We start from the raw sequence: 23,435 nt of genomic DNA on the forward strand, positions 1-23,435 counted from the left end.
TTTGAAACGCGCCCCAGGCCTCTCGAACGTCGGGAAGAATTCCGGTGGCGCGCATTTTCGACAACTACCGCAATAACGAGCATGATGAACCAGGTTTTCTGTTTCATGTTTTTAATAAGCGATGATTTCTTTCAATGAGAAAAAACTATGGCAATGTTTTGCCTGTAAGGGACAATTTAACAAATCAGGGAATTTCACTACTATTGAGATCAGGGAAAATTTAACTCTTTCAAAAAAAAAAAGTCAGAGGGAAGTGCGAATTTAAAGATCATGTATTTTTTTTTCTACTTTCATTGTTTCCTAATATTAAAAATTCTTTGGTATATACCTTTTCAGAGTTAAACATGTTCGATTGGCAGAATATTGTTTCAATAAATCAAACAGATTTAGGGTTTCCAATAAAATCCATCCATTCTACACTTTACATTAAGGATAAACTCATGTAATAAATGGATGGAGAGGATGGATGTTATCGGGCATTATAAGGACAAATTGACAATCCATTTGGTCATGGAAAGTCCCGGTGGGGGGGAGGGGGGTACTCGACCAATATTTGGGTATGGGTGAGCTGCTGACCCTGACCCTATTTATGACAAAAAATTCCTAAAATATATACCCTGTTTAGGGACCGGTCATTATTTATCACCTGGGGGGGGGGGGGGGGGGGGGGGGGTCGCAGGATTTTGGGGGGGATCACTTGATTTTTAGGAGAACAGAGGGGGGGATCAGTCGTAACTGAGAGCCCAAAAGGGGGGGATCACTGAAAATTTTGGAAGGATTCAGAGGGGGGACCACTCAAATCTGCTTGAACAATGCCAGTTTGAAAGCATACAACATAAATGTGCCCATTCTGCTGGGAGATGATGGCATTTGCAATCTCAATTTGTTCTATTAACACAACTTTATTTAAAAAACGGAAGTCTGTCACACTAGCGAATGTGTGCATTTCAATTTATATCGAGAAAGCTTTGTTTTAACGCTTTTATATTTTTCCTTTTATAACGTGCTCATGACTTAGCTAATATTCATCTTTAAACATGACAGGTGAATTCTAAATTGTGAACTATATAAACTTCTGATAACTGAAACATTGTAAAAAGCGTGTTTGTTTAGACATAAACCATTTATCGCCTCTCCAGGAATGGGCGTCCTGTGTCAGCTCTACACTAAATTCGATTTAACTGCTTCATCTGTCTCATCTTGAGCCTCATCATCCCATTCAACAACTTCATTTGCCTCTTGAGCCTCGTCACCCGATTCAACATCAACATTTAGTCCCCTTCGGCAGGTTGACCCTGGACTTTGTGCCCTTAAAATGGCCGCTACTTGCTCTAGATTTTTTGCTAGGGTCGTGCTAAAAATACCCTTTTCTAGTAGCCATAGCAAAGGGTCTAGATGCAAACGACCTGCTGATAGGGACTTGGCGGACTGCTATTTGGCACTCTAAAAAAAGTAACTTTGCAGTTTCAAGCACTGATTGCAGTTTCAAGCACTTTGCAGTTTTAAGCAAGATTGCTTGTATGTCAACTGAATTCAGATGTCTGGATCCAGACTAGAAAAAGACACGGATCAAGAGACACTTTCAAAAAAGACTGCGCGATAACGGCTTTATTATGCTGTAAGTACATCATAGTTAGAAATACTACCTGTATATGAAAGTTTAAAACACTAAATATACACGTCGAAAGGTGAATATGGGTACAAAGACATCGGGGGGGGGGGGGGGGATCACGAAAGTTATATATAGTTATGAGGGGGGATCACTTCAATAAAATAACATTTAAAGGGGGGATCGGCTAAATTTCATCGTGTTTAGTCCAAAATCCTCCGACCCCCCCCAGGCGATAAATAATGACTGGTCCCTTAGGAAGACATCCTCAATTTTAGTACCCTGTTTAGGACAACTCCCTCAATTTTATTACTAGAACAGACTCGCACAAATCATGCACACTGTTTAGGACAGACTCGTGCGAAATTATATACCCTGTTTAGGACAGAGAGGACGAAAACCATACCCTGTCCAGCGGCGCATCCCCGCATAGGCCATATAAGGGGGTAACCCCCCCCCCGGGGGGGGGAAGTGTACATTTCACAGAGTCTAAGAATTTCAAAAATTATGGAATTATGAGTGTAGCCATCATGTCCGAACATGCTAAGAAACTGATCACCTTGAACATGACTTGTATACATGTGGACATTTCATCCATGCTAATTCACTCTTACATAGGTGTGTTTCTCATGCATGAACATGAATATCTATACGTACATGTCCACTTGAATAAACGATTTGGTACTTTTTACGGAGATTAAGTGCTATCAAGAGAGAATGAGCTAAATGAAGGCCCCTTATATTCTGAATCATAAGTCAGGATCACTTTCATAATTCTTATGAACTGCTTCCTTAACGACATTACTACATGTAATTTATGTTTCAGTCATTATGTTTTGCATCTTATTGTTACAAACAATAGTTGTCAAGTGTCATGTACAAAAACTCTCGATTATTACCGTAGGTCACCAACAATAAATATTTTTTCTCCAAGTACCAGTATTTACTTGTGGTTTAATAACTACAGCATTACTTCCTCGCATTTCGTCCACTCATTTATTTGTTATGCAGTATCAAAAACAAGTACATCTGCAGGGCTACAGCAGATACTACTACTCAAACAGTTCACAATTAATTATTACAATTGTTATCATAAGAGATGGCACGGGTTAGCCGTAGTTACTAAAACATGGAACGACCTAAAACCACCTAAAACCATCTAAACCACCTACAACCATCTACAACCACCTCAAAAACATCTACAACCACTCGCAAACAATCTAAAACCATCTAAAACAAGGTATAAATGTCTGAAATAAGGCGAGACGACAACATGTCACGTACATGAAATACGAGAATCGAACAAAACATCCACTCCCCCCAAAAATCTTACTCTCCCTGGTCCCTTGTATCATCAACCATTGGCTTAAGTCACGAAATGAAATGCGAGATCATGGTAAGTATATTAAAAGACTTAAAGAACTTTACAAAATGAACTATCAAGTCACAAAAAATAATAAAATAAAATAACAAACTCGTAGTCGAAAGACTGACTTGATTTGGCTTTGGATTTGGGTTAGCTTTTATTAAGCAGACCTCAACTGCATATCAGTGTCCTGCAGTCATATATGATCTCATCATTTTTCTGTACTGTAGGAGGATCAAATGGGGTGGACACGGACGTATGCAACTTTGGCTACCCTTCCTTAACTACAGCAACCTCACTTAAATCCCAGATCTTATCCCTTTTAAAGCCAGGGCACTGGATTGGAATTTACTCCAACCAAAAGAACATTGAGTATATCTCAGCTGCCATTTGCTGGTTTTCACATGACTAAAATTCAAACTAAAAAACTATCGATCCTACCGAGATTTTACTTTCACGATGTATTAGAGCAGCTGAAAACTAATTTTCATACAAATTTCGCTTCAAAATGGTTCTTGGTTTTGTGATAGAGTACGCTTGAATTTCTAAGCTTTTGCGTGACGCGGCATCGCATGACGGCTAAGAGAGCCCGGGGGGGGGGGGGTACTTTAGGAATTTCTGGGTGGGGATGTGCCGCTGGGACCCTGGAACCCTTAACCTATACCAGAGCTAGTTCAGCTGAATTTTGCTACCCTATACTAGAGTAAACTCCCCAAATCCCCCTATCCTAGAGTAGCTGTTTACCTAGTCTAGATAAAATCTTCAACCAACTGATTAGTTTCCTGAAAAGTGATACCCTATTCTAGACCTATCCTAGAGTAAACTGCTTGAAAACCATACCCTTCACAGCGGCACATACCCATATAGCCCATGTATGGCAGTATACCCCCTCCCCTCCCGGGCAAGAGAGACTGTCGTGTTGGTTAAAAAAATGACTTATTTTAGGGAATTTTCCTATCTAAACAGTTCATGTATTAGAAAAAGTATTACTTTAATGTTTATGAGTTCGTCTGAGAATAAATTCACGTTTTTGTAGCAAAACTCGGTAACAGATGTTTCTGTTGGTTTCCGTCCGCCATGTTGGTGCTCATCCGGGTGAGCACCAGCATGGCGTCTAAATACAAATCTCTATAATTTTGGGTAAAACGTTTCTTCGAATATCTCGCAATTTGGCGAGGATCTTTGCATATTTACCTCCACTTTCATTTCCCAGATTCTGGACTTTATCTGTTCAACGGTTCTGATTTTTATTTTGATCTACTTTGAATGCCGTGACACTGAAACTGAAAAAAAGCAATGTAGAGTCGCTGTTGATACCCGCCATCCTCAGCAACACAATAACAAGAATCACTTCGTGAATTTTACCGGGGCCACTTTTGTCTTGGCAACCCACGTGGAAGGGTCGTTTTCATCAACAAGTTTGTCGGGCGACATGAAAATCTTTTTTATTGCACATATTCTTTAGAGATGAAAGCAAGGTGTAATGAATAGTGTGAAAAGAGGAAACGTTAGGGAATCCCCCATTTTGAACAGTTGAGAGTTTTCGCATGTCGCTAATGTAAATATTGCGTGACTAAAGTTAGCTTTGATAAGTGTTCGCATTGATTCTCGATAAATTTCATGATGGGAGGTTCACTCAATGTAGATAACTTTGATAAGTCGCTTATTTTCTCGATAAGTTTCACGATGGAAGGTTCACTCTTAAGCGATGGCTCGTAAATTTGTCTCTCCAAATATTCACGCTCAAGTTTTCGCTCATAAACTAGTACATCGTAAAGGTTGGGGAACGTGTCGTTCCCAAAAAGCTATAATCTTTCTCTTGACTCTCCTCCTTACCTCGTGCTTTTCAAAATGGCGGATGAGATTTCAATGAACCAGCGATATATCTCAGCGAACACTCCCAAAAGAAACGAGCCAGCGATATATCTCAGTCAGCGATATATCCCTAACAATGTAACTTTGAAAAGACAGAAACGCGTTGCATTTTATGACCGGTGCCAGCCTTCGGCTAGGCCCCGGTAATTATTTACTCTATTTCTCTCCTGCCCTCCCGATCCCATCCCTGACATTTTACGGACCTCCTCTCCCGAGCCTCTCAATGTTCTGCAATGCACTAGACTACGAGTCTCCCCAATTTTTCCTCAAGGATAGTAGAGCGAGCGAAACGCGAGCGCGCGTGAAAATCCCCCCACGCGAGAAAAGGCGACACGCAGCGTGTCGCCTTTTCTCGCGTGGGATGATTTTCACGCTCGCTCGCGTTTCGCTCGCTCTACTATCTCTGAGGAAAAATGGGGGACTACTGGCTAGCGATGCACGTATTTCTAGTTTATTTTATTAAGGCCATTTTATCCGACGTCACGTAGTTTGGGATACCTGTGCAAATTCCAGTTTTGCATGACCAGGAGACTCTGCAAGCGAGTTCATGGGGTCATACATGAACTACTGACCCACATGAGTAATTTGGTTTTAAAATTTCCTTCTGAGGTTGCCTCTTTACGAGTGATCTTATTTTGATGAGCTACCCTTTAACAGGTATCTTTAGATTTTAGGTGAAAGTATGTCGTTCATTTCCTAAGAGTAGCTTTGTAGTAGTTGATCAGTAGTTCCAATATAACTGCATGCACAACTGCATGCAGCGCTATGATTTGCAAACAAGTGGAACGTTTTGAATACATTTAGCCTATTTTATCGTCCTGTAACAATTTAAAAAGCCTCAATTTGAGCAAGGGAAACGATTTACAGTTTGAATCCCTGCCCATACTTGCCAGCCTAGGATAAATGGTGAGCTATGAATCTGTAGTTACATACATTTTGTACGGTTGCATGACTTCATGACAGTAAAACAGGTGCTTTTTAATTGCTTTCATCGATGTCACAGAACCTACAATCTGTGCGTGTAGGTACATGTTGCTCTGCAACCCAAATAGCCTTCATTCTTTCTTTCCTTTCCATTTGACACTTCCATATAATTCTTTAAGCCTCAAGCGTATAAAAAGTATATACTATACAGTGCTGCCCAAATTATCTTCAACACTATACAGGTGGGCATATTGGAATATCAAAAATTAAACGTTTGCAGACAAAAGTAGTTTTCATGTAGACTGCAAAACAAACAAATTATCTCTGATTGCTCCAAGCTTATTAAGGACCAGCGTGGGAGGCCAGGGTCATTGTGTGGCTGTGTTCCATCTGAATGAAACAAATCAGTGACCTGAAATGAATGAATTTGTGGAGAAGGGTCACTAGCTTGTACTTTCAAAATAGAAATCATTGTTTTGTTTCTTTTGTGGGAGAGTGAAATACAAAAATGTGGTTTTATAATTAAGTTAATAAAAAAGTTCAACATGCTGAATTTTCGAACACTGGAGCTTCTCTCAGATTTTAATAATAAAAAATTGGTGTGCAATCATGTACATGTATTTGAATGAGGATAGACAAAAAATTATTTAATTTTAAAAAGAATTGTAAGGTTGCAACTGGGAGCCCAGAAGAAACCAGAAGGCTTTATGAAGCCTGGGCTCCCAAGTCTCAAAGAAATAAAATCAAATTCGCGGAGTGATACCTGAGCCTGGCATTCGCTCTATGTGTTTATTGTTTGCCATGGATGGTTTGATAGTTGCAGAGACAGGGAAAGCCCTAACAAGGTACATACATGTACATCCTTATGTTGTTTTTGGCACTGGCCAAATGATCAAGGGCAGAAGGTGATTCAAGCATTCATACTGTGGGACCATAAGGAGTAGGGAGCTGTTTAATGCAGGACAGCATCCCAAGTTCTTCAGCTTTCATCCTCCTAACTGTTAGCATGCTTATAATATTCTCTATTCATATTTATCAATAAAATATAAATATTATTTTTGTTATTTCAGATGGGTGCCAGTAAATCTAAAGAGGGCAAAGTATTAGCCAAACCTGGAGAGGGTGGTGCCTCGGCAGCTGCTTCTAAGCCTGCCAAAGGTGTGGTTATTCCAGAAGATACTGTACCTTATCCAGGATTACAAGTTCAGTATCACTTGATAAATGTGCAGGTGTGATTTTAATTATTCCATAGAGTGGGTAACAGTATTCACTTTGACTACCCTTATCAAATCTACATATATGTGACATTTATGTGATATACATTTCACTGGTCCACATATATGTCACCTATATGTAGATATAAATGTACATATATGTGACATATATGTAAATCCATGAGGGTGAGTGAGACATATATGTAACATTAAGGTGGCTCGATACAGTTTTTCAGGGCCAATACCTCCCAAGTTTGAGCATAAACTACGTCGCCGGAAAAATTGCCACCACAGTTGTATTAGATAAAGATAAAAATTTGTTATGATCAGGGTTGCAACGGCATCGGAGTTGTCATAGCAACAAAATGACACTATTACCTATTTTACTTGCAGCAGTGTATCTCGGCACTGAGAACTGTTCTTCCAAAATCGTTCACGGGAGCTTTTTCCTCCAATAGCAACCTCAGTGTTCGTGAAGTTTAAGCAAAATCTGTAAGAGCGTTATCGAGATATTTTGGGATGAAGTTTTTATGATTAGAAACACAGTAAAAAATGGACAATATTGTTGTTTGGCCATTATCTGTAGAAAATGAAGCGCTTTTGACATGTAATTTCACCTGATAGTAGTTTCAATCTTTTTAAAAACGTGTGTGAAAGATCATGGAGATAGCTCCAGCCGATTGCTAGAAAGAAGGGTTTTATTAGTATGTATCGAAGCGCTCTTGTTAGCGGTTTTGTAAACATTTTGGTCTTCTTTAAAAAAATAGCGAATAATTTTTAAACCGCTCGATAGATTTCTTTTAAAATTTAAGATTCTTGAGATTAACCTTTCTTTTATATGACCTTTTAGTTTCAAGATTATTGATACATTGTAAGGCAGTAAAATGAGGGCTACAATTCGCCAATAAGTAAAATAGGTAATAGCGTCATTTCGTTGCTATGACAACTCCGATGTCATTGCAACCCTGATCATAAAAGATTTTCATCTTTATCTAATACAACTGTGGGGGCAATTTTTCTAAAACTTTGTTTATGGCGACGTAAATTATGCTCAAACTTGGGAGGTACTGGCCTTGAAAAACTGTATCGAGCCACCTTAATATGTAACGTTTTACATATATGTGACATGTATGTAATTAATCCACAAGGTTGAATGAGAACATATGTGACATTAAATGTAACTTTTAACATGTATGTGACATGTAAGTAAATCTGCAATGACTGATGGGAACATAATTATATATCTGGGGTTGAGCTACTCTTTGCAGTCCTTAGAAAAGGCCTGCAATTTTCTAGAGAAATTGCTTGAAAACTCCTAGCACAATGCTACATTTTCTGGTTGAAGACTTGTGAGCTTGTGCAACAGCACTTTCCACTTTTATAGAACTTATTCATGGAGAGAACGATGGCGGCTGGCTGAGTGGATTGAGAGAGGAAAAGCTAATAATAATACTTAACTAAATTTAATTACCGTAAATCCTCTATTTAGCTTCCCCTCTGAAATAAGTCCCCCCCTCCAATAAGCCCCCCCTTTTCTGAGGAGGAAAGTTAATAAGCCCCCCCTCTCTATTAAGCCCCCCCCCCCCCTCCCCCTCCCTCAATCCTTATTCTTCACAAAAAAATTAATGATTAACGTGGACTGATCAGTTATGGTTTATTCAGGCTGAAAGTTTATATTGTTTTTGGTCTTTGGCCGCATGACCTCCAACTTCATATGCTTAACTTTCTCAACTTTGCGCTCTAGTTCTCTCTGGAGAACATTTTTGAAGAATAAGAATTTTGTTTTTGTTACTTTTAGGCTCCCACAAGTGAAATAAATACTTATGACAGTGACTTTAATTGTACAATGCGTAAGTCTACTCTTTCTCATACCATGGTATTTTTGCTACAGGTGATGCGTTTTGCTAAATTAAATAAGCCCCCCCTCTCTATTAAGCCCCCCCTCAAAAGTGCTTAAAAAAAATAAGCCCCCCGTGGGGCTTAATAGAGGATTTACGGTATATGATAATATATATTACTATTGAGTACACTACACACGACCTGCCTCTTACAAAATTGATTTTCCTTTTATTTATGATAATTTATGATACAGGTTACCATGCATTCCAACATAGGCTTTAACTTTGCACCAGGAGCCACCATGGTCAGTACCAATATTGATTCGTATTACCCAACATTGGCACAAGCATACAGTGAGGGATACAGACTAACCACATTTTATAGGATCCCAGGGGCAGCAAAGCAGCAGGGCTTTATGTCTACAGCAGTTAATATTCCATTTCAAGGCATTTTTACCAAGTGAGTATACACAGACTGTAGTAGTTCATTCAGGGCTGCTGAAATTATGTAAAATTATGATGGAATTTCACACAACATCTTATATATTACAACTGATCAAACACTCTATAAGAAATCTTACTTTTGGAAAATGCAAATTTAGACAAAGTAACATTAGCTACTGAAAACAGTTTTAAAATGTCCAGGCTATTTAACATTCATTGGAAACATCTGATTGAGTGGTGCCTATGAAATCTTTGTGACAGCAAGTTTTGTTTGTGAAATCTTCTCTTGACTCAGGAAGGCATTCGTTCAAATGGGGTGATGTATCCAATAAACGGGTAATTAATATAACGAAGCCGTTCAAACGGGCTCACATTTCCAGCAAGCAGGTGACCAAGCTGTTGGAACAGCTGACAAACAGCTTGTAAATGAAAAGCCGTTAGTGTGCGTTTTCGTGTGAGAGGTCACAATTTTCTGCATAACAAATCTTTTCTGGCTTGAAATGCGACCTTCTGGATTCTTATTTTCTTAGATTCACACCCTTTAAGATAGACCTTTTCAGACAGTTTTACATGACATGGTTCATTGGTATGGTAGTATTTTGTTGATTTAACAAATACTTAAAGTACATGTACATTGTAGTGTTCATTATTATTATTTTTGGTAGTGTTCCACAAAATTAATTCTGGTAGATGAATGCATGCATCTTATTATATGGATAAGTCCGTGAGTGGGCAAGGTGAAGCAAATCCTGCATTCTGATTGGCTACCCCAGCAGGCAAGATGAGGGTCATTTGTTTTTGCAATTTTATTGAATGCGACTTGTCTCAGTCAAAAAAAACACAAAAAAGAACTTCGCCAATTTTCAGCCATCTTGACTTCACCCTTGGGCAAACGTATATATTATACTATTTGTTACCTTCTTTTTAAACTGTTGACAGATCTGTAGTGTATATTTATTCTTTATATCTGAATTGTCTTCTTAGATTTCCTGCAGCTCCTCCAAGTGGTGAGAACTGGCAGTTGAAAGTGGACAAGTCCATTATGTTTGTACAACACATCAGACAAGGAATTCTCTCAACATCTTCCATGTCACAAGCAGATACCAGTGACCTGTTGAATAAAATCATGCAGGTTGGTTTATTATTAATATTATTATTATTAGTAGTAGTATTAGTATTATTAAATCCACAACTAGGTTTCTTGGTCTATCCTCTTATTAAACATAGAAATAACGTTAAATGCTCCAAACTCAAGTGGAACCACAAGCCATATTAATGTACACTGTAGGCAAATCGTCTGACTGCAATTTAAATGAACAGTTATTTAGACGTAATTTCAATGGTCAAAGTGTATATACACCGTAGACCATAGAATTTTTTTTATTTTGGTTTCTTTTTTATGTTCATTTCTGTTGAAGGTTTTCCTCGCAAAAGCGTGAACAAGGAAAGGAGAAAAACAAATTTATTGTGCCACCACCATCACATAAATCATAGCTCTTGACCAATCAGTACATGAGAAATAGCTCAGTTATTTCCGGTGTATCTTGTTTTTGAGAACGCGCGAAAAAACATTTTAAAGTCAAATCTCGTACTCGTAGTCTTTCTCGTCCCCGAATCTAAAGCCAGGGGCGGATCCAGGATTTTTTTTAGGAGGGGGTGCACTCGTCTCTTGCTCTACTTCAACACCAATAATTCACTTTTTTTTTTTTGCAGAATACCAGTTGTATTAGAAAACCGCAGGTCATCTCAGGGGAGGGGGGGGGGTGCGCACCCCTTGCACCCTCCCCCTAGATCCGCCCCTGAAAGTTCTCTATTAAGAAAATCTCATACTCATGGTTGTTTCGTCGTAGAATCTATAGGTCTCTATTATTTGCATTGATTTGATCATTTCCAGCACACGGCTAGTGGCGGTCAGTTGGTATGTGTAGAAATGACAGGTCAAGCATTGTCACAAGGAATGTCTGCAGCTTGGACAGGAATGTCTGCAGGTAAGACGCTGTTTAGCGCTTTACTTCAGCTGAGATCTTATCCTCATGGTTTGAAAGGGGAAAGGGTATTTAAGATGGCTCGATAGGTTTTTTTCAGGGGCAAAACCTCGTTTGAGCATTAACTGCGTCGTTACAAACAAAGATTTGTAAGTATGACCACCACAGCTGTATTCGATCTTTATGAAAATTTGTTACACGATCATTGTTACAGTGACAGCAAAGTTGTCATAACAGCGAAATGAGAGGGTCTGAATGGAGGGGGTCCACTTGTCGGTTGTCGGTTAAAATTCAGTAACTTTGTCGGTAGTCGGTTAAACTTTTCGATTTTCGTCGGTTGTCGGAAAATCTCAGTTAATAAGTAAAAACGCTTGTTAATTATTAATATTTTTTATGTATTTCACCCACTTTTCAAGACTTTGATCCCTAAGGAAATAGTAAAACTTGTAAGAATGCCTCATTTGATTGCACCTAAACCGTTCATTAACTCTTGTTTGTTTATGCAACATGATCGTTTATTTCCATTGTTTGCCAAATGAATATAGTACTGATAAAATCACAAAAGCTTTTATTGTAAATGCGAACTTGGTTTTCCTGTCGACTACAGGGCACAGTAAAAAGTAATTAATTAATTAATTAATGGACTCTAGCCTTTTGGATACTTAAATTACTTTTAGTGAAAAACTGCAAGGGGTGACAAGCTGCACATCTATCCCTCTTATGTTTTGGCACTAACAAGTATGTCCTTTGCCATAATTTTCCTTTCTCAAAGAAATAGCACTTTATGTGTTTCTTTTAAATTTTGGCAAGGTACTGTGGTTGGTTTTGTATGAGATTCCACTTTTTCATTAAAGCTTCTTTTATAATAGACACTAAGGGCTGGTATTGTGCCACGAAAGGCAATATTTCTTTTTCTTCCTTGTTGTTTTGCTTCAGAAGAGCTGCCTTCCTTTCTGTGAATTTTACTTCTAATAGCAATTTTTCTTTCTAAATTGTGTGGCTAGCCTCTGTCCATCAAGCGCTTTTGAAATCTGAAACACTTCCTCAGAGTTTGTTCGTAGGATTTTCAAGGCTTCTAGTTTGTCAAACAGGCGCTTTAACAACTGGTGGGTGATAAGAGGTGAAAATGTATACACCGTAAGGTTTCCGTTTCAAATGCGTCTTTACGTCAAGGATAGCTTTTTCTCATTTTTCGCTGAATGTTCTGCCTTGGTATACAACCGTTTCTAAAAAGAATGTCTCATTTTCAGATATTTCGGCCGTGAATTTCGTAGTAGGGTGATGTAAGTTTACTTGTTCCGCGAAGAAAGCTACGATGTCTGGCTCACTTATCATCCCATAGGGAAAAAATGTCATCTACGTAGCGTTTTCAGACAGTTGGTTTAAAGACGGTTTTGCTCAAACTTTGTGTTTCAGTATATGCCATGAAAAAGTTGGAAAGGAAACTGCTGTCTTTGTGCTCATCGCGGTACCGTGGGTTTGTAATGATAGTGCTTTCCATTAAACGGGAAAAAATTTTCTTTGAGGATTAATCTAAGCATTTCTCGGACCGAAACAAGAAACGTTCGGTTTTTTCGCCATTGACTTTTCAATAAAATTTATAAAGTCGGTAGCATCTTCAAGGTATGTACCTGTATGAACAAAAAAAAGGAAATTCTTTCCCTTAGGCCATCTGATGAGTCATAAATTTAAAGAGGTTACTTCCTAACGGCTAGAAAAAAAAAATGGAAATACTCTTTTTTCTGAAAACAAATCTTGATAATATCAGCCTATGTCGGTAGTCCGTTAATATTTTTCCTGCCGGTAGTCGGTAATTTTTTACTCATTTTGTCGGTAGTCAGTAATATTTTTTGCCCTTTGTCTCTAGTCGGTTAACCCCATTCACACCTCAAATGACCTCATTATCTATTTTTTCATGCAGCCGTATTTCTCGGCACTGGAAGGTTTTTCCAAGATCGTTCACGGCAGTTTTTTCCTCCAATAACTACCACGATGTTTATTCTAATGGACTTTGCTCAACCCTCACAAACATTGAGGTAGCCTGTTGCCGCAGACGTAATTTAATCTCGGTTAAGGCTGGTTTTCACTAGCGACGGAGTCGGAGTCAAAATCAGAAGCGTAGAGCTTATGATCTAGTGAAAACAGCATTCTGATTCCGCTTACGACTCCGTCGCTTACGTTCCGCTTATGATCTAGGGAAAACTAATTGTCGGAGTCTGGAGCAGAAGCGGAAGGATAAACCAAACACCAAGCGTGGGAACAAGCATTGTGATTGGTTCATCCTTCCGCTTCTGCCTCCGACTCCGACAATCTGGTTTCCACTAGATCATAAGCGGTGCGTAAGCGACGGAGTCGTAAGCGGAGTCGGAAGAAAAAGAAACGTTCTAATTCTTCGGACTCTGATTCCTTCGCGCTTATGACTCCGCTTACGACTCCGATTTTTTATTTTCACTAGGTCATAAGCGCTCTAACGACTCCACTTACGAATCCGACTCCGAGTCCGACTCCGTCGCCGGTGAAAACCAACCTTTTGTAACGTCTGGGAAGTAGCATCGAGTTCTGGGCTCCGAACTGATACTCCAAGAAGTACAGGAAATGCGCTTCGATTTCTTTTCATCCTGATTGGCGAATCGGCATTGGCCTTTTTAGCAGGCCAATCATGGCGCGTGGTCAAATCCTGCTACACAGGTTAGGACACAGAATAAGGATTTCGGCGCTGTTTCGCTGACCGACTTAACCAGCGTTAAGGCTAGTCATCATCGAGCGCACTCCAGTAACAGCTTAGAGCAAAGATTAATGTTAAGATGTTCTTTTCTTTTTTATCTTGTTAGGCATGGGAGTTGATTTATTTTTTGACATACCAACTCACCCAAATCCTCGTCGCTATGTTTACCAAGCTGTCAATGTGCCTATCAACGTGTCCGTCTCACCCGGATTCCCAGCGGGGAAAATCCAGGTTTATTGTGATTGGCTAGGACAGATGGCGGCATTTCTCCAACAAGGCTGGCGATTGGTTGAAATTTTCTTGGATCAATCCGGCGCTACTCAAGCCCATGGCTTTTCTGCATCTCAGGCGCTCAATTCTGTGTGGTTCTTCGAGAAAGAGGCTAGTCGAATCAATGATCCCCGCCCTGTTTATGAAGGTACAGTGATAGAGTATGAACACAGGATTGAAGCTGGTTTTGCCCAAGTACATGCGACTCCCCAGTGGGATTCAGTCCTCTTTGAGATGGGAAAGCGTGGATGGGAACTTGCTTGTATCCTGGAAACACCAGAAGTCAGGATGACAGGATTTGCAAAAATGAAAATGAAACTTTTAATGTTTTTTCAAAGAAAAATACCAGGGATGTAACTACAGCTGTGTCGTAAGAACAGTGGCCTGGGACAATTAAGGGTGGAGGTGGGGGTGGGGGTGAGGTGGAAAATGGTTGTCAGTTTAATGTTGTAAAACTAAAACTAGCCAATTACAACACGAACTGACCGATGATGGTTCAAGCGCGGGCAAATATCTGCAACCTGGGGCAAGCGCGGGAAAAATGCGTGAGGGCAAGTCACGGTTGGTTTTGGTTTTTACTCCTAATTAGTGGAGAAAGTTGCGCGAGATTTTTCAGCCAATAGCAAAACGTAACAATGTAATGTAAAGTGGATTGGAGCTCGTCAAACGATAATCGATCTATCCTCTGCTTATTATCGCTTTTAGAAAAGCTATGTGTATAACGTCATGTAAACAGCAGTCCGCAACACATAAACGGAGGATGATAAACCTTTGGCCAAATTTGACTGCGTATCAGTCTGTTTCGTTTTTTTTGTCTCCATTTGCGCGCCGTTTTACTTTTCCATTTGCCACTTTCAGGTGCGGGCCAATGAAAAAAAAATTGCTCTGACAGCACGTAAATCTCTTTGTTCTTTCGCGAATGGAAGAAGCGGATTTCGTCTCGTTGCAGTGTATCCTTTGTGTCAACTACGCAAACATTCACGGACTTCCTTGTTGCCTGCGGAAATTTTCGGCATTTTGATTTCTCGAAATTCTACGGAAACATTCGAAATACTTCGGGGTCAAATTTGACAATCGTAAGAAATCTTACCACTTCCGTGAACCTCGTCAATCTTTCAAAGTCTTTGAAATGCTTTGGGTTACCTTCCTAGCTGTAACAATTACGTCACGGGAATTGATGGTGCGAACACAGTACGACCTGGAATTCTCTGTACTCCTCTGGTCTACTTATAAACACCCAATTTTGTTTTACTGTTACTTTTAATTAACGAGCATATATCAATAATTTATATATTTATCCTGCTCATTTGTCAGTTCAAAAAGTACAGGGAGCAAAATGGGTACAAGCTTTTAGCGAAGATATTTTCGGTATCGTTGTCAGGGGCACCCAATGACGAAATGTTTCCGATCGTTTTCTCTATGCTTTTAGTTTAGAAGCCTGTTGTTAATATGGAGCTGCTCTGAAAACTATTCATCTGTTCGGATGTCTTAGGAGAACTTTAGTCGTCTCGAAAGTTTTAGCTACCTTGATGGGTCCGGTCGAAAGTTGGAGGACATGGATCGTAGCCGTACTTTCATCAGATATTGGGTATGGGAGGGTTGGTCTTTATACCGAATTTTCAGGAGATCGTTCTTAAACAATAATCACAACATTTTAGTTCTAAATTTTGAAAAAACACAACCTGAGAAAAATCATATAAAATAGGTAAGATAGTAGGAATACTCCAAATAACTTAGACGACTGAGACGCTATCCAGACATTTTTAGCCAAAATTTTTAAGTAACATCTGCTCCTTCGACAGTTAGTTTACAGAAAAAAGTCGCTGCGTGCCCCTACGTTGTGGTGGACAGTATATGTAAGCAATAATTGATTAATCCGGATGCCTCTGGATTTGACTAACGCTACTGAAGGCAAACTTTCCCTAGCCTGCGGAGCAGGCGTTTTTTTTTTTTTTGAAGAAAACTCGGAGGTATAAAGATCGCAGTCGCCATCCTGAAAGCAATGGCGTGATGGAAAAACTTTGGATGGAGGGGCGGACGCGCTCTACCTCTTTTTCAGTTTCAACGTCCAAGATGGTGAGAGATCATTTATAGTATCATCGTTGGACTGCAAAAAACGCCTGCTTTGCGGTCTAAACTTTCCAATAAAATGTGGCTCCGAAAGCCTCTGTACTGTCCATTCTCTCCTCTGATGGAGTGGCGCGTTGTGCCATTTAGAGTACATTCGACAAGAGAGGTGAATCAGTTGCCAGAGTTAAGGCCGGCAAAATTGTCAGTTAATCATTTTTAACGGCACCTTTGTTAAGCGGCCACTTCTCTCGTCGCTGCGATGCTGGCCGCCTAATAACAGTTCGACTGCCATAAGTGTAGGCATATTATTATAAGTCAACTGTGTATTAATCGCCAATATTCAGGGATGAATGGAATACTAGAGAGGTTTCAGGGTAGTCTCGAATCGAATTAGTGGAATCAAATGGATTTTAATTAGGCAATTACATAGTGGCATTATAATAAAGAGTTCAAAATTTTGTGTGTGAAAGGTCACAAAGTGGAAATACCACAAATAAAAGTATTGTCATTACTATCACTGAAGTTGTCGGTATCGCTGATTATCACTACCCATCTGCCAGACCAACTGGTCAAAATGGGCCAGTTACGTAGCAGAGTATCCGCAGACAACATTACGGCTTTAGACCGGTCAACACGGGCTACAATTTTTTCGGCTGGATACGTAAAGAAAAGAAGGCGAACGTCCAAAATGACCCGAATTTCAAACATCTGCTGCACTGCTCTCGGGGGGTGGTGAGGGTGGCTTGACTAATATTTGGGTATAGGTGAGCCGCTGAGGGTTTTAAACCCTTACCCTGTTTAGGACAAAGGAGAAAATGCACACCGTCTGTAGACATTACTTTTGTATACAAAATTTATCGAGGAAATCAAATCGATCGTGCTGGAAATACCAGACACACACGAAATTTTGTACCCTGTTTGGAACAGAGAGGTCAAAAACCAACCTCGTCCCCAGAGCTTCTCCCTTAAAAAATGGGTGTGGCAAAAGGGAAAAGCCCTGGGGACGAGGTTGGTCAAAAACCATACCCTGTCCAGCGGCACATCCCCGTAAAGGCCTTATAAGGGAGTACACCCAACCCCCCCCCCCCCCCCCCGCCCCCTTTCCCCGGCTGCACTGCAACGCCACGTCCACACGAATCCTGGGATAGGCTGAAACCGCATACTTAATATCTGCGTCAACACGAATTCGGCGTGGTGTATCCGGTTTGGATTCGCCCATCCATACGAATACGCTACCGCGGTTTATAGTTGCTGACTAGGATTCTCGTCTACGCCAAACGGCAGACGTGAATTTGTACCACATGACCAAGTTTTCCCCTTATTTTCCGTTTACTCTTCATTGCTTATACTTAAAAAATTAGTAGTTTTGTGCCAGTTTTAACCATAGGAAATCGTTCGGGACTGTTTTTATCTGCTTATTTTCTATTCTGAGAAATTCTCAACTTGAGTTTGACGTTTGCTGTTTGCTGGAAACGTGATCGACTGGCCGAGTATCTTTCCTAGTTCCAGCGCTCTTAGCCAACATTTCACACATGTCTCAAGCAGGAATGTCAAAGAGAAATAACTAGTAGGCAACGGCCGATCATTCATGTCATTCGTCTGGAGCGACGATGCCGCCAAACATTTGCTAAAAATAACCAGCGACTACAAGATATTGAAGCCGATAGAAAAAGTCCAAATATTGTTTATTAATTAATTAATTTATTTGTATATTTATACAGGAACAGCATATTATAAAGAAGCTAATATAAAAAGAGTCCTGTGAAAAAAAGATACAAAGAGAATCAATATACAGAGAGTAGCACATTAAAAGTACGTAGACAAGCGACAATAAAAAGATTCAAGGGATAGCCTAGCGCCAAGGAGTTGAACGTATTTAGGTCCGTTGCAGATCCCATATTAAAGGCGATGGAATTATAGAACTTCTAGGAACATTGAGCTACAGCTAGTGTGTGACCTATACAATATATTTAAATACTGTATGCTGACGCGTTTTGAAGTTGGCAATTAATTGCAAGTACAGAGGGATATTATTTTGTCGGGTATTTCAATTCTCGGTTCTAGTCAGTTCCAAATAACAACTGCTTTCAGTGACGAATTTCCCTCCAAATTTAAGCTCATGATATGTTGAGACTCGCGTACTTGGTTCCTTCGTTTAATACACTCCCCCCCGCTTCCCCCTGTGTATAAGCCTCATCAAGATATTAGCCTCTCAAAAAAGGCTTAGCATTCCCCGAGGCTTACTTTCGAAATTTTACTGCGAGTGTTTTGTTAGTAATTAAGCGATCTATTTGCAGTAAACCGAGCAGATCGTTAGTAAAAACACGGCACGACGAGGCAATTTAGTAGGTGTTTTAGATAAAGCCATCAGCAGATGCCGTCATGCAAGGGATTTTACAAGGTACTGAAGCGTTTTCACACCACAAAATAGTAGCCAACTATCAGTAGTTTCCCAGAAACACGTCATTTAGTTTGCATTCAGTTTAGTCAAGTGACGTAAATTTATTGACAGGTGTGAAATGTTTTGTTTACATAAAGATTTCCTTGTTTTCCGGCAATCGAAAGTTTCAAAAAGTTACAGAAATCAGCTGGGGTTGAAGCGCCTTTTCTACGAACTTGTTGGTTGCTGCTTGACTCTGTCCTCAACGCAAACGAGGTACGCTTTGATTTGATGGGTGATCACGAGTAACTGCTTCCTCCTTTTTTGTGTGTTGTTAAAGTAACTCCCTCCTCCGGACTTCTGGATGATAAATGCTAAGAACTGTGAGAAAGATTTCCGTGGGAAGATTTCTGCGATTTAGAATTTCTTAATCAACCGAAAAGTATGCTATTTATACACAATAGTTTCAAATAACTTCTGTTTACGAGGGAGATAGTGGGTACATCCATGAGGAATCTGTTCAGTAGTAAATCTGTTCAGAGTAAGTGCTTTCTGCATCGAGGTAGGCGGTTAATCTTATTCATCAGTGACTGTTTGCGAATTTTGATTCACGGTGACTATTTCAAATTTCGGTCCTCTGGCAATGAGTGTTCTATGGTATGTATACGAAATGCCTTGAGTGTCGTAAAAAACTGAAATTTCAGAATCGTTATTACATTGAGGTAGACTCATCTTTTTTCCTGGGTCTCACTTGGTTACGATACCAATACAGTGTGTCTTTTTTTAATCATCAATTTTCAGTTTTTTTAAAAACATGTATGAAGTTTTCTTTATACTAATTCCCTTCCTTTTTTTAATTCCGGTAATAAGACAAACTATTAAACATTGTCAACGAAATTATACGACGTATTGGCGTCGCTAACACATTATTAAGAAACATTTATTCAGAAGAACGGGAATTATATCACTGAGTTTTAAATTAACATGATAACATTAAAATGTTTATATAAGCAATTTAGCCTTAGTTAACAGAGTCATAACAGTGCAAGTGAATTTTTAGAGGCCTTTTGTCCTAAATGAGGAACATTTCGTACATCAGACAATCAAACCTGCTTGAGCATCTCCCGAGGGTAGAAAGTAAGAACTTTCCCCGAGCATACAACCAGACAGGAGAAATCATTATCTTGTAAACAAGATAACGTACTTCAAACTCAGTGATTTCCCGTTTCAATTGATAATAGCGTCAGCGATGCCGAAACATTGTCATAATTTCTTTGCGTTTTATGACTTTTATTTTGTCTTAGACTAATTGTACAACCTAACAGTCCCCGAGCATACAACCAGAAAGGCGAAATTATTATCTTGTAAACAAGATAACTTACTTTAAACTCAGTGATTTCCCGTTTCAATTGATAATAGCGTCAGCGATGCCGAAACATCGTCATAATTTCTTTGCGTTTTATGACTTTTATTTTGTCTTAGACTAATTGTACAACCTAACAGTGGTCTATTTTAATCCTCAAAAACAAAAGAGTTTTCTCTTTTGCTAAATATATCCCTCCCCCCCCCCGCCCCCTGTTCAATGTTGGGATATAACAGAACAATTACGCGTACAAACATTAACGTTTTGCTCAACATTGGGCCAAGGGCGGGGGAGGAAGGAAAAAAAGAGCTAAAAAGTAGATAGCAGCCTTCCCAACACTTTTGACGATGATTGTAGTGTAGATCTTGTTAATTATGATTCTGGTCAAAATCCATTCAATTCTAAATTCTCTCTAACGTTCAAGCAGAATCTAATTTAAAATCAGCAACAAATATACTTTACCAAACCCCAGACAATCCGTAATTTAGCGATATTGCGGGCGCCGCTCAAGTGGGGGGGGGGGGGGGGGGGGTGAGGGGTGGAAAATAACTACTGATTGTTGTGGTTGCGCAGGTAATGCCAGTCATTTACATGCGAAAATAGAAACAAATTGAACAATTTTTGTTGGCATTATACGTAATGAAAGGCTAAAATGCTCCTTAGATCTATACTAAGTACATTTTTTATACGTGGCGGGTAATTAGAGTTTCGATTATAATTTGTGTGGCTGCTGATTATGATCTGCGGTTACATGCCGGGTTGATTACGCTTATGATTACGCAGGAGTTTACGCAGGGGCATGCGCGCTGAAATTGGCTCAGCATGCCTCCAACATTGCACAATATTGACCCCGGGCATATTTTTTTTAAAGTAGAATTTTTCGGCCTGCCCACTCCTGTTCTTGCCTATAGTCAATAGAATAATGATCATATAGCTAACTTAATGGACAAGTTACCGCCTCCTCCTCAGGCGCTTCGTTTTTCGCAAGGTAGAGGCGAGCGACTCTCCTTCCCGCTTTCCTTTGCGCGCACGTTTTCATCGAGAGAGAGAGACGTCTGGGTACGAGGCAACACAAGTTAGGGAAAATTCATCGGCTTAGCTGAAAAGAGCGCCTTTAAATTAGTAAAACTGTTAAGTTTGAAAGTGATTTGTTGCAAAGCTAACGAAAATGTAGCTCTTCAAAGTCACAACATTTTAGACGTTTGTATGGTGAAGGGCACAAACTTGCCCCCCACCATACAAACCTAGCCTCTGTAAATTTGTTCAACTTTGTGAAGCTATATCTTTTCTCGCTTAATACGCATCACTTCAAACTTGGCAAGTTTGTTAATCTTAAGGCGTCTATTTCAGTGGTGTCGACGAATTTTCCCTAACTGGGCCATGGCAAAAGTTGAAAAAAACGTGGAAGGGTTTATTTACAAACAGCAGAGAAAACCTAGTGTCCAAAAGTAAAAGAAACTAAGAGAGCAGAAAAAATATCATGATTTCGATTAATTCCACAGGATGTGTGATCTATAGTGAGCAAATCCCGAATTGATTTAATTTCAGATGGGCATGGGTGCCAGTAAATCTAAAGGAAGCAAAAGGGGAGCTACAACCAAGCTGGGCAAAGGTGTGGTTATTCCGGAAGATACTGAACCTTATCCAGGATTTCAAGTGCAATATCACATGATAGATGTGCAGGTGTGTGTTTATAATGTGACCACATTCAAATACACCTGTATTACGCCGTCACCCTTTATAAAGCGGTCACTCACCAAAGTCCCAGAAATCATTTCCTGGCCTCGTCATCATGTTCGTTTACTTGATATTAACTCTTACGTTTGTCAAACCTGTATTAAACGGTCAACCTGTCTTAAGCATGTCAGTTAGTGACCGCTTAATGCACGCTTGACTGTACCAAGCTTATGTTGTCGCGGTTTTAAAAGCTAGGTAACTGGACACCAATTAACCTGATATATAGAAATGTAGGCAATCCGTGTCCACTTGTCACTAACTGATCTACGCACGATCCATACGCGAGGTAAATTTCGTCAAATTTTTAAACCTCGCTTCGCTAGGCGTTATTACTATTATTATTCCTACTATTATTATAATAATAATTATTATTATTGTTATTATAATTAGTATTGTTATTTCTAACTGTAAATATTTAAAACACTCTTAAAATACAGAATCAGTCTTTCTTTCATTTATGATACGGTACAGGTTACGTTGCAGTCCAGTATGGGCTTTAACTTTGCACCCGGAACCACAATGGTCAGTACCAATATTGATTCGTATTACCCAACATTGGCACAAGCATACAGTGATGGATACAGACTGACCAAATTTTATAGGATCCCAGGGGCAGCACAACAGCAGGGCTTTATGTCTACAGCGGTTAATATTCCATTTCAAGGCATTTTCACCAAGTGAGTAGTTTCGTCAGGCTTCTAATTTTATGCAGTGGTGTCATTTTGAAATATATTAAGTAATGCAGAGGAATTTCAAACCTTTTTCAGAATCGTTAAAGCGGTTTATCAGAGGAAAGGCTTACAAAACCATATGCTTTGTTGACCTGTTACTTGGTTATTCATTGAACACGAATTGTCCCATTATTTTGTCCCCTCAGGGGAAATCCCATAGTGATTCACGATCACTCAGAGTAAACAAAATAAAGACATTCAGTTCAGTCTCTCTTTCTAAGACGTGAGCCGCTTCATAGTCCAAGCAATGTTCCAGCCTTTGCGAACAATTTTGGTCTCCGTTTCTCAATCCCCTCCTTGTTTTTTTTTTTCTCGTTCTCTAGTCTTCTAACATTTTCAAGCGCTCCGACATGTGCTGTAAACTATTTAGAGTCCACTCACCATATCGGTCTAGAGGTTTCCTCTCCATAAGCATTCACCGCTCAGTCTCATCCTGTTGTTGCTGTGACAAAACTGTCCATTTCTTAGGTATGAAAGTTCCTGCTGCAGGGCTGCAGTCGCAATAAGCTAGTACTGGCAAGCTCATTAGACGATCTATCTTGCTATTCCTGCTGCCAACAACACGGCTCATTCTTCCTACAAAAATTCTACAGGGGCTCAGTAATAACAAAGATTCCAAAGACGAACTTTCTTTGATAGCCTACGTAGGCCAAAGACGTTTGATACTGACCACGTTTTGACAGTTTGGACTTTCTCAGGATAAGTCTTTATTCTGTCAGACGACACTACGTGTCCGAGAAAAGCATCGTCCTCTCCTCTCCGGCTATGGAATAGACCCTTAGTAGGCTTCAGTTTCAAACCAGCAGCTTAGGTTTAAAAGGTAGACTCCCAGACAATAATATGGTTCAAATACACTAGACAGTGGGTCGAGCTAAGGCCACTGAACGCCAAATTCATAATCTAG

The 23,435-nt window shown here is 39.7% G+C and overlaps 1 protein-coding gene across 1 annotated transcript; it reads left to right on the forward strand.

Annotated features, from left to right (window-relative positions):
* Window positions 1-5,387: 5,387 nt before the first annotated feature.
* On the forward strand, window positions 5,388-14,650 carry LOC140946067 (uncharacterized). Its single transcript, XM_073395137.1, has 6 exons — window positions 5,388-5,507; window positions 6,845-7,003; window positions 9,081-9,286; window positions 10,255-10,402; window positions 11,165-11,258; window positions 14,087-14,650. The coding sequence occupies exons 2-6, from the start codon at window positions 6,845-6,847 to the stop codon at window positions 14,605-14,607; spliced, it is 1,128 nt and encodes a 375-aa protein (XP_073251238.1). The 5' UTR covers window positions 5,388-5,507; the 3' UTR covers window positions 14,608-14,650.
* The last annotated feature ends 8,785 nt before the right edge of the window (window positions 14,651-23,435 follow it).

This window comes from Porites lutea, chromosome 8 (genome assembly GCF_958299795.1).
Source record: "Porites lutea chromosome 8, jaPorLute2.1, whole genome shotgun sequence".
Classification (NCBI taxonomy): Eukaryota; Metazoa; Cnidaria; class Anthozoa; order Scleractinia; family Poritidae; genus Porites; species Porites lutea.

Coding starts and splice junctions, on each gene's coding strand:
- LOC140946067 (XM_073395137.1), top strand. CDS start 6,845: ATGGGTGCCAGTAAATCTAAAGAGGGCAAAGTATTAGCCAAACCTGGA. Junction 10,403..11,164: donor TGTTGAATAAAATCATGCAG/GTTGGTTTATTA, acceptor GATCATTTCCAG/CACACGGCTAGTGGCGGTCA. Junction 11,259..14,086: donor TTGGACAGGAATGTCTGCAG/GTAAGACGCTGT, acceptor TTATCTTGTTAG/GCATGGGAGTTGATTTATTT.